Source organism: Montipora foliosa, chromosome 9 (genome assembly GCF_036669935.1).
Source record: "Montipora foliosa isolate CH-2021 chromosome 9, ASM3666993v2, whole genome shotgun sequence".
Taxonomy (NCBI): domain Eukaryota; kingdom Metazoa; phylum Cnidaria; class Anthozoa; order Scleractinia; family Acroporidae; genus Montipora; species Montipora foliosa.
Genome location: NC_090877.1, coordinates 30,930,682 through 30,942,931, shown reverse-complemented (window position 1 = coordinate 30,942,931; position 12,250 = coordinate 30,930,682). Strand labels below are relative to the sequence as shown.

General features: G+C 37.4%; 1 protein-coding gene and 1 long non-coding RNA gene across 2 annotated transcripts in view; one reads left to right on the top strand and one right to left on the bottom strand.

The window, feature by feature from the left end:
* Nucleotides 1-1,005: 1,005 nt before the first annotated feature.
* On the bottom strand, nucleotides 1,006-3,250 carry LOC137969673 (uncharacterized). Its single transcript, XR_011116706.1, has 2 exons — nucleotides 2,872-3,250; nucleotides 1,006-1,755 (listed from the first exon to the last, which is right to left on the bottom strand). It is a non-coding gene; the product is annotated as an uncharacterized lncRNA (long non-coding RNA).
* A 146-nt stretch (nucleotides 3,251-3,396) lies between these two features.
* Nucleotides 3,397-12,250, top strand: part of LOC137970251 (formin-like protein 2) — a 94,647-nt gene continuing 85,793 nt past the window's right edge. The window contains exons 1-3 of the mRNA XM_068816771.1: nucleotides 3,397-3,620; nucleotides 3,831-3,895; nucleotides 4,014-4,097. Coding sequence (XP_068672872.1) covers nucleotides 3,446-3,620; nucleotides 3,831-3,895; nucleotides 4,014-4,097 — 324 coding nt within the window. The 5' untranslated portion in view covers nucleotides 3,397-3,445. The remainder of the gene's footprint in view (nucleotides 3,621-3,830; nucleotides 3,896-4,013; nucleotides 4,098-12,250) is intronic.

Genomic DNA, 12,250 nt, shown 5'->3' with positions numbered 1-12,250 from the left:
AAATGTTCTTCTGTTTTAGCTAACAAGCCTTTCTAGTCTTGCTATGACAAGCAACTTTTAAAAGAATATTAAAAATGAAGGAAGTAGGTGTAATTAACATAAAAACAAAAAACTGTAAAGGTGGTCGCCATTTATGAAACTGGTCTATTGACCAAAAGCCAGTTCCTGAATTGGGCAAATAAGTAACTGCCGTACTACAGGTGTATGAGCCAGCACATCAAAAACAAAGGATGTGGGGATGCAACTGTATTTCACAAACAAGGCACTTTTGAAAACTCTGTTTGAAAACAATATTTATACATACTAGATACACAAGGTGACTGCCCTTGGAAGAAGGAAGAGGAAAGTTGTTCCCTCTGCTGTGTGCATGTACTTTGTACTAGAAGACACTACCCCCTAAGCAACAGGTGTTTAGATGGATTTCTGAACTGTCTAAATGTTGGGAAGTAATAGCAGGCACAAAACCACAGTGAGAGTGTGTGGTTTTTCATTAAAGGAAACCTCCACTCCCAAATAAAAATATCAGGAAATCTCAGGATCCCCTCTTTTAATAATTATTTTCAGCATACCATCACCCCCAATAACTGACTTGTTTTAGTTGCCTTGTTGTGAAACTTTGGTTTAGGATAAAAACTATTTTTAAAGGCAATTTAGATTACATTTATTTGTGACACCATTTCTTCTGGTTTAGACTGACTTAAACTTTTGCAAGAATGGAAATTGTCTTAGAATAATAATTAATGCTTTCACATCTCCAAATAATTTGATGCAGACATGTATATGAACAATAACTAAATTTGATTTTGCTTGTCTATCATCTGTATTCACATGTAACTCTCAACACCACTTTTTACAATAACTGTCAATTTCCCAATATCATAGCACTGTATTAGAATTTCCATTTTTTGTATTTACACTGTTTTTGTTTTACTGTAGTTTAAATTATTTCAGTTTTCAAAAGATATGCACTAAAATACACATAAGAAATCACACCAGGAGACTAAATTCTAAAGTTATACAATATATTACCATGAGACAAAACTCCAACAACAATTTCAAAGCTACAATGTGTAATGTATGGTCAGCCCTTATCTTGGGTTAAAAACTGTCAAGTCATACACTGTATATCTTGTCGTGGTTTCAATGCTGGCTTAGTGCTACATGTCACAATGACTCCACAAAACTTGGAGAGAAAAACAGTTAATATAATTATTACTTCAAGTTACTACCCAAACTGACGCAAAAAGGCAAGGCTTATTAGCTTGACTTGAGCCATTCCATTGACACCCGACTATTAGTAATTTCATCACTGCAACACATTATTGTGAGGGCATTTATGTTTTTCCTGGTTTTACAGTAGCTGAAAGTTTTGCATTTAAATCTCTATGAGCTGCTTATTTGTGAAAATCTGTTTCTGCATCTTGCCAGGAGCTCATGAGCTGGAAGAGGTTCACTTTCAACAATTGTTGGAGAAATGATTCTGGGATCATCAGGTTCCAGACAGACTTCACGAGTGATTAAATAGTCGTCGTCATCAATGCAGACTTTAAAGTTTTGTCCATCAGCATCCAAATATATCCACAATCTTTGGAAACCTTTAATATCCTCACGTCCCAAGATTTTGTTCTCTGGTTGCATTTTCTTGCAATGATGGTGTCAGCATGATCCTCAGTGGTGAAAAATGAAAAGCCATTATGATACCAGTAATTCCAATCAAGGATAGTCAACTTTTTCCTTGCTCTGTAAACTTGTTCCCTAGAAAAAAGGTTATGGGCCAGTAAATATGAAAAGACAGGAAAATTATTAATAATTACTATCAACAGTAATCACTAGTTTAATGCAATATTCCATTAGTGTTACATTCAGCAGATGAACCTAGGCCAGGACAGTGATTGGCTGCCCAGGGTCTGTGATTGTTCATTTGAGGTGACCCTCTATGCAATAATTCCTTTTGTAAGCCAAACAGTTCTGCCAGTTGGTACCAATAGCAAACATTGACTAAACAACAACCCATGAGTTACTGAACTACTACTGCCAACCTGCAGTGTCCTTTGAAGTTTTCAACAATGAACATACCCATACTTCATGACAACATATCTCTTCATTTACAGTATAATAACTATCATTATACTGCTGTGCTCATCATTGTTGATAACGCTGTATAAAACTTGCGTGAAGGGAATTCTCATTGACATGTGTACATCAGAGACATACTGTTTGCACATTCCAAAGGAGCAGTATGCCAAAAGTGATCCGTGTTAACACAAATAGTTTTACCAGGTGGTTTCTGTTTGACTAAAATGAACACAACTTACTGTTTATTTATTATTATTTCATTATTATTATTATTATTATTATTATTTGTAAAATATATCAACTGCTTGATAGAGTATTAGTTGCATAGTGTATTTCAAAATACTTGATCAAAAATGTTACCTGTACTCTGTGCAGAAAGATAGCTCAATGAATGGCAAATGAATGTACCGGTAAATTGGCTTTCAAATGATGCGAAATAAACAATAAACTGAGCAGATCGATTTATCATGCTTGACCCTATTCTAATCAGAAAAAAAATTGAACAAAAAAAAAGTTCAGCCCTTCTTTTTTACCAAACAAAAATTCTCATCTACCGTGGGCTTCAACAGCTAAATCGAGACGCTTCCTGCCACGTTTCAAAGCTGAAGCCAATAATTTGCTCCTTGTGCGTCCCTACACTGAAAGCCATAATTCCATGATATGGCAACTGAACTGACGGATAAAAAACTCGAATAGCAAAATAAAACGCACACTAAGCTGACGACAAAGGATCATAGTGCTAAAGGGAAACCAATAATCAGTGAAAAAATACTATAGCCCCATTCTTCGTCTCACCTGTGAAGGCCGTGTCAGTGGAATCCACGCACATACACTTTATTTTCTTCCACCTTTCATGGACATCTTTCGCTATACAAAGCTTTCGATGTGCCTTCTCCCATCTGCTATTACTTGTTTTCTTGTTTGTTTGGATGCAAGGCGACTACGAGGTGTAAGAACCTTTCGACCCGAGCCCCTTCGCCTGATCCGGCTTTCGTGGACATGAATTATATCTACGGATCCCAAAAACTAACACAATATGGCATCAAAGTCCTTCGTATATTACCAGACTGAAGTTTAGAAATGTTATTACAACATGGGCACGTCTCACTGTGTCGATTAAACAGGATTTCTGTCATTGATACTGGCTTTGAAAAAAGAACCGTCGGTTCAAAAAACAAACAGCCGCACATGCGCAATAGAGTGCCACAGGCCCTTTAATTTAACTATGGTGCTCCGCACGCGCGCGCACGCGCCGCTACTATCCCAAGACCCTCTCGGCATCGCCGGCGGGATATACAAAAACCTACTTACTCCACTCCTGCAGGGACAGGTGACTCAAAGAATTGACTCACAATTTGATCGCAGCAGTATGGTGCAAGATAGAGGGAAGTCAAAACAAAAAATTCAAGGCAATAAGAACAGAAAGAAAAGCTCTGACTTAGTTAAAAAATCAACTCGAAGGCTAAGCATGTTTGACTCCGTGCGTTCGTCTTCGAGCAACATCTTCTCGCAAAGCTCGTCAGGTGAAGGAGGAGATGATACGGGTAGGGAAACAGATTTTCTCTCCTGATTGTTTTAGTAACCTGCGGATCATTTTGTGAATAACTTAACGGAAAAACTGTTGACCGTAATTGATAACAAAGTTCGTGATTCCAAACCGCCATATCCAATCTGGGATTAAGTGAAACCTTAATAATGATTGTGTGAAGTTATTCTATCGTTAAACTGTAAGCTTTTTGTGAAAAAAATTGCAGAGTTTGATGTGGATGATGAACTACCTGATGATGAAGAAGTAGAACGAAGATTTGCGTCTCTATTGGTAACAACATACATTACTTTAACTGCGTAAAGTCATGCTACAAACTTAAATTAAACAGAATTCAAGTGAAGCCCAAATTAAATGCCGCTTATTTATAAAGGAATTTCCTTCTTCGTAGGAAAAGATGACACTGCCGCCAGAAAGAGCTGCGGAGCTGGCGAAGAGCCCCAAAGCGAACAAATGGAAAATGTTAAAAGCGAAGGTGAGTTTTATTACAAATTTAGCTCGGAAGGTCTGTGCTTATTGATGTGTAAATTAGAAGAAATTTTAACGAGCACGACCAACTGAAAGTTGATTGTATTTAAGACAGTTCGACATTTTTTTGTGAGTAAAATTAAAATCAACTTGTATCGACATTTTTTAGAGTAGTTTGTGTAATCCTAGCTTGAGCAAGAGATTGCGTGTGTAAGACATTAAAGTCAATATATTTTTGTAAGGAGAAGCTTTGCATCCATAGCGTTATATACGTCATTGAATTGAAAATGAAAGACAATGACCGTAAATTTTAATCATCCCGCTTACTTTTATAGCGAAAGTTTCTTAACTTAACAATAGAATCTCATCAATGGATTGCAGTAACGTACTAATTTTTAGATCTTGCACGAATTTTTAGTGAATTTGTGCAAAATTACGATACGTCCACACTCCACTATTTTTGATGATGGTGTGAAGGGTGATCAGTATCTCCCAAGTAGAAAATTGCAGCCATCCAACTAGCGGCTGATGGCAGGTGTCAATAAGTCAATATTTATCTTGACAATACAAACCTACTATGATATTCTTTTACATCTGAAAGTAGCTATATCCAACAGAACTGCATTTTTAATGATCTTGGAAAGTCTGCAGAAAATGAAAAAGGGGAAAATTTTAATTACTGGGTTGCCAAACCCAGTCGGATTCTGCATTTCATTTCTTCGTATTTTTTTTTTCGATGTCGGTAAAAGTCTTGCCTGTCACTCCCTTGCTAAGTGGTGTCTTTGTGCATAGAGTCTTCTGTGTGTATTTTGTTATGTTTGAGGGGGCTGGGGTAATGTGTAGATTTCTCTGGTGCACACAGGAGAACATTTAATTATTAACCTGCAATGGCGTCGAAAGTCATTGTAACGCGCTCAAGAATGGAACGTCAATTGGCTAAACAAGACAGGCGCTGAAAAATAAATATCCTGAATCCTAAAAGCGACAAGTAATGGCCTTCGACAACAATCTTTTCCCTGTCGAGCCGAAATCAAAGTGAGCTGTATTTCTAATATTTCGCCAAGGTGGTGTTATGTACAACACTGAAACCAAATGGAAATTTTTCTGGTAACTTATGGGTTCAACAAAGACATAGAAAGAATCGAACACCTTAAGTAGATCTGTGATCTCTGTTGTCTGGCTATTTGACTGAATGTATTTATTTGTACTCAACTCTGCACAGTCTTCCGGTAACAATTGGAAATTTCACTAACTCTTGTTAACCTTCAATGGTGTCGAAAGTCATTGTAACGCAAATGGCGTTTTAGTGGATCTTTAAACAAAATAATTATACCCTCATGGAGCTCAAGAATGGAACGTCAATTGGATAAACAAGACAGGCAGTGAAAAATAAATATGTGAAATCTTAAAAGCAACGAGTAATGGACTTCAACAACAATCTTTCGCCTGTCGAGCCGAATCAAAGTGAGCTGCATTTCTAATATTTCGCCAAGGTGGTGTTGTGTACAAGACTGAAACCAAATGGAAATTTCTCTGGTAACTTATCGGTTCAACAAAGACAGAGAAGGAATCAAACACCTTAAGTGGATCTGTGATCTCTGTTGTCTGGCTATTTGACTGAATGTATTTATTTGGACTCAACTCTGCACAGTCTTCCGGTAACAATTGGAAATTTCACTAACTCTTGTGTTAACCTTCAATGGCGTTGAAAGTCCTTGTAATGCGAATGGCATTTTAGTGGATCTGAAAACAAAATATACCCCCATGGAGCTCAAGAATGGAACGAAACCGGCCAAAACTGGCCATACGTAGTATTTTACTTTGTCTAACGCCAGACGATTTTACTCGTCAATGGGGAACCCCCAGGAGTGAATGGATTAAAGCGAAGAGTATTGGTCTTCGACAACAATTTCATTTTTCGCTGTTGGATATCAAGTGAGCTTTGTTTCTAATATTTTACCAACTTGGTGTTGTATACAACACTGAAATCAAATGGCAATTCGTTTATGGATTTAACAAACATTGAAGGAATCAAACGCCTTGAATTCATCACAGTGTTTACTGAAGTCGCATCTAAGTTGTCTGGCAAATAACATTTATTTTGTACTCAACTCTGCAAAGGTAAAAAAAATTGGAAATGTGACAGTGAAAAATTATTTGAATGAAAGCTTGTCTCTTTTGTGGTTTATTATTTATGGTCCAGGTTCTTTCGAAAAGGGTTTGATGTGAACTGTCAGAAATTTATTTAATTGCATATGCTTTAATTGTGACACCGATTGTGTGTCTTGTTTGCACGCACGCAATTGAAATAGGAAGAGTTTTTTGCCTCTAATAGCAAATATGTTGTTTGTTTCAATAAATTTTTTGCTGGAAAAGATTTTTGTGAGATTTCCACCTTTTTGTGAATTTTATCAAGTGTAATTTTCGAGCTTAACAAATTTGCATATGTGTGTTGAAATATTATATGGGAGGAATTTTGTGGTAGTGCACTGTAAGCAGCGCATAATTCATGAAAATAAACAGGTCTGTTGGAAGTGTGCTTGAGTTTCAACAAAATGAGCCCCAAAATCGACAAAAAATTGTGATGCTGATGAATAATAAAGTAGATGCTATTCCCAAAACGATGGAATTACCTGGTAATAAATAACCTCATCTTGGAATGTAAATTTTTGACTTTGCAGAAACAATGGTCAACCTCAAGAGTTGGGCGATTGTGATCTTTGTGTTGAATTCGCAAATTTCTTCTCAAACTTTATAACACTTGAAAGAAAAAGAAAACTAACAAAAACAAAAACCTGGTATCTTGCCATCATTTGACAAAGATGCTTCACTGTTTCGCGAGTAAACATGCTGCGTAGCAAAAATCTTGCAAAATGTTTTTCGCTGATGGTAACTTTTCATATTCGTGATACAAGATTAATGTTGTTTTCATGTCGTTAATTTTGTTGCTGATGGCAAAATATTTTATTCTCGATCGACCGTCCTGAAAACTTCCTTCTGCTCTTCCTAAAAAACTGTGTATCAATATTTATTTACTTTTGCATCAATATTTGGTTTGCATTTTTGGGCGTTAAAATAGAATTTTCGGGCCTATAGATGCTTCTGTTACAAAGTGGTATATTTTTTAGGACACCCATCCAGATACTAAACCCGCCGGACAGGGAAAACTTCAGTGAACTTTTGTATTACAAAGCTGTCAGATGCTCAGAGTGCACGCTTCATCATCATATCATATCATATATCTTTATTTACCCTGGGATTTTTAGAGTAGCTTGGTGTAGCTAATATCTCCGAGCATTTACCCTCCCAACCATGATACATCACAGAAGACAGACCACAACACCGGGAACTACATGCCCTACTCTTTACGACAAGTGTGCGGGTTCTTTTACGTCCCACAGGATTATGAACATTGAAGGGTTGTGAGATGGGACCTCCGGCTTATCGTCCTTATCTGAGAAGACTAGAGAGTCTAACCATTTGCAGATGTAATTACAAAGGCAGCACTTTCTCCTCAGTTATTTAAAGACCCTGAGTGTTGGTCCGGCCGGAGTTGAACTCACGACCTCCCGCGTGACAGCCCGTGCTCAACCAACTGAGCCACCGGTACGCTTAAACTTGTGGTGAAAAGAAGTTGTGAGGCAAGTTCGAAATGATCAACATGTCAGCCTAGAAGGCAAATGAAGGTTTCTCGATTCCCTTTTATTTTCTTCAATCTTTCTGGGTTTAGTACTTTGCTAGTAACCACATGTCTTCTCAGGGGGCTATTAAGACTTTTACCATGACACGACAATGATATACAATACCAAAACAATATTAGAGCTACATATTGAACTTGAATATCCTGGAAGACAAAACGCAGCTCAGTTGACAATATGGAATAAAGTGCTGTGTTACTACACTACCACACGTACGCAATGTGCGCCTATTTTTTGTAAAGAGGACAGGAATTTTTTCTTTCTGACAAATGATTAATAGGCTGGTAGCCAGGTTTTTAACCTCAGAAAAAGATCTGTTTCGTCATATGAAGGAGTAAGCCAAAGGGCCTCTGCTGGTGCGACTTGTGGGTGACCCCATTGTTTTAGACCGTGCTTTCACGTCAATACAGATAGCTCAATCAATGGCAAATTTCCTGTGGTATATGTCCTGTAAATATTATCGTAATAGCGTCAATAGAACGAAAGATATAGGTCATTCTTTGAGAGTGGTTTCTCTGCTGTCTTATGTTGCGAAAAAATACAGCAGTTATGGGGTACACTGATGGTAGAAAAGTTAGCAGTGAAAGAGTTGAATGGTCTTAATGTCCCCCGACTTGAAAAAATTGCCTGGAAGGCTGCAGTTCAATACCACCCAACTCAGTCCCTTCTGTTTTTGAGTAACACGTACAATAAGCAACCCAGTGTACGCTCATGGAGTGTCTAGTTACATATATTTTGCCCATGACTGGTTGTTTGGAGTGTTGCAGAAACACACAATTCCATGTGTTATCATATGCAGTTTTGATTAAGAATAATTATTCTTCCACAAATCAAGTATCACAGGATGAGATTTTGCGAGGGAATGCTGTAAATTAATTTGAATAGTTTCTTTTATCCTAACTATGACAGCTTTACTGGCTTTGGTTACATGATAATTATGTGCAAGGTTTATCGTGGGTACATTGTAAAGACATTTAAAGTGCTAATTACATTCATATTTGACAATACTACCATTGCCCGTATTCAAAAAGTACAAGTGTTGAAAGTCTAACTTAGCCAACAATAATTATTAATCAACTAACTGTCAGTAATTCACAGTTATTGGATGAGTTTGAGCAAAATATTGTGATTTGTCAGTGGCAAGCAGATCAGTTGCTGAGGCAAACGATTGATCTGCGAGACACTGACAAATCATAATATTTTGCGATAACCGGGTTCAATAATTGACTTCTTCAAATGCTTAAGACCAAAGGTAGTCTGCGTGATAGATGTACAGTACCGCCTGAAAGTATTGACCCCCTGGGACGAGGCAATACCTCGTCTTTGCCACGGGTATTGGTCGCATGCCACCGAGGTATGCAAATTTTTTTCCCTCGATAAAACCGAGGTGCAATTTGCCGTGGGAAAGAACAATGATCCGTTGCACTTGTGAAATAAGCGGAAGACTGTCAAATTTTAGATCTCATGGTGTGAAGAATCGATTCTTAAAGCAAGAAATTGTAATCAAAATGAGAAAGTGCACGATTTCCGTACGAACTCAAATTTTATTATCTTTACATAATGTAAAGCCGAAGATTTCTTTGCTGTAAAGATACAAAGATACTGTTATTAACTACCCGGTACAGTGTAAGCGACAGCTGTGTTATCCAACCAAGAAGCATCAGCATCAGCATCAGCATCAGCTCAGCTGCTTACAATGTCGTCTACGACCGATCACTTCAACACTGATTTCTCCACTATGTGCAAGAAAATACCACGCTATTCGGGAGAACTCCCGAGGAAAATGGCTGAGCATTTCATTGCCCTTCGCTACTTTCACAGTGTGTTTGTCCATGGGGTTGTTAAACTCTCGTTTAGCAACAAGTTTTTCTCCGATTAATGGCTTCTATAGATCTCGATAAACATGATATCTACACACAGCTGATGCAAAAGTGAACGTTTCCATGTCCAGACTTCCCTCGTTAAATGACTGCGTGGTTACCAAGCAAATGTTTTGCATCGTTCTCCTGTGCTTTTTCCTGCAAATTCTATCATTTTCGTTTTAACTGTGGGTTTTTGCAATGAAGACTACGGTGCCCCAAAAGGGTCAATCATAAATCGGTTTATCAAAATACAACACAATTTCTCCAGACACAAACCAATTTACCAAAACACAAATCAGTTTACCAAAACACAAACCAATTTACCAAAGCACAAATCAGTTTACCAAAACACAAATCAATTTTTCAAAACACAAACCAATAATCGAAAGACTGGGCACTTGGTCTGTGATTAACCAGTGAGAGCCTGTGAGGGTCTGGAAGGGGCTAATTCCCAGGATTTCCCGCGTCCAACATGGCAACTTTTATTATGCTGTAGACATTTTCACGAAAAATGTTTTGCCACAACTGTGGATCTGAAGTGTTACAGGAATATTTATATTGCTCTTAATTTGGACAAAAGTTAGAAATTGCCGTGCCATCTTTTCGATAACTGTACAGTTGTCCTCCAAAAATGTAACGGAAAAGGAAGCAATAGAGGTGGATTCAGTTACAATGCTATCCTTTGCTTTCTTGAGAAGTATCATGATGTGTCGATGTCGTTGTTAACGCTTAAAAGGAGGCTATCTCAAAAGAAACAAAACAGACGTCGATTTGTCTGACATCGAGAGATTGATGCGGAACAAGCTGGATATTATGGCCCAGGCAGAATTTCTGGTTACAGAGGGATGTGGCATACATTGCGTGTGAAGTATGGCTTGTATATTCGAAGGCTAGAGGTGGCATCACTTTTAAGAAGGTTAGACCTAGCTGGAGTTGAAGAGCGAAAAAGGCACAACTGGAAAAGAAGAAAGTACAACTCACCTGGACCGAATTACTGCTGGCATGTGAATGACACCACTAACAATGATCCAAAGGTCATGGCCAAGTATTTTGTAGACTGTGTTGTTCATTAGTGAGAATTGATTGTGGAACAGAGAATGTAGTAATTGCAGGTGTAAGAGCAGAGTGTAATGATGATTTAGCTGATGAAAAAGCACACCATTATGGTCCTTCCGCTGGAAACCAACAGATAGAGGCTTGGTGGTCCTACTTCCGCCACAGCCATCTCACTTGGTGAATTAACTTCTTCAAAGATCTTGTAGACTGTGGGGTATTTTGACCTGACAATACGGGTCATGAGGAATGCTTATGGTTCTGCTTTGTAGAGTTAATCCAGCAAGATCTAGATTTTGTGAAGATTCATTGGAATACACACTATATTCACCAGTCAAGGCATGATACAGTTCCTGGAAAACCAGATGAACTATATTTTCTCCCAGAAAACTTTGGTTTCTCAGACCTGTTGCAACCAGTGTCGCCTGAAAAGGTCCATGAAGCCAGAATAAAATGTAAAACAACTGATTCAAAGAATGACTTTCAGGAGTACTTTAGTCATGTTTTGTCTCTGCTTAATGTTTCGAAGCCCACTAATTGGAAAGAAGCTTTAAATAATTATGTTGTCTTAATTCTTATTTAATAACAGTTGTTTTATAAACCTGAATATTGTAGTCCACAACCAAGTGCAAACATGTACATGTAGGTGAAAAAATAGGACATAATTCCCAGTAACCATTGAAATACCACCTACCTGGTCTTTTTATTTTCCTTTATTTCTATTTCAAGCCTCCCTTTTGGACAGTCCAAATTTATAAAAAACCTGACCTCTGCAGTAGCCTGCCGCCACCTTTGCATAAGTGATTGACAAAAAAAGCTCACCAGGGGGGCTTAAAAGAGAGAGAGTACTAGTTGATTTAGTGAAATTTAGGTTAAGGGTTAACATGAAATCTTGTACACTGTTATAGAAATAAAATCACAAAATTCATTTTTAAATCATCCGTAAATTTTCCTGTTGGAAAATCCTCACTTTTTTTTGAGAATACCTGTCACTGGCTGACTGATAAATATCACCATACAGTGTACATTTCAAATATGTTCCTTGCCAAAACTACTATTTTCTTGATCATGTATATGTACTTACTTATGTAGTTCATGTACATGTACCAAGCATGACCATGCTAATTGAAGCTAAATTTAAAATAAAAAATGATATTCTGGTTATTGAAACTGAAGGAAAATGACTTGGTGCACTTGTTATTACCAGCAAAATGTGAACATTTTATTGAAACATTTTTAACAGTGATACCAGAAATTAATAACAGCAACGACCACATGCGTTATACAGGGTTAAATAATGGGTCAGAATGTCATCATTCGGTTCAAATACACTGTATATTATTAAAGTATAACATCATGAATACGTGCATTGAAATTACAGACTGAGCTAAACAGTAAGTAATTTTATCCAAAGTATCTACATTGTAAATGTGAACATTATATTTACAATGTAGCTAATAGCATAACTACTAAGGTTATGGTTGAAAACTACCTTTGACTATGTGTTACAGCCCAATATAATTCAAACTTTACCAAAACCAGGTGAG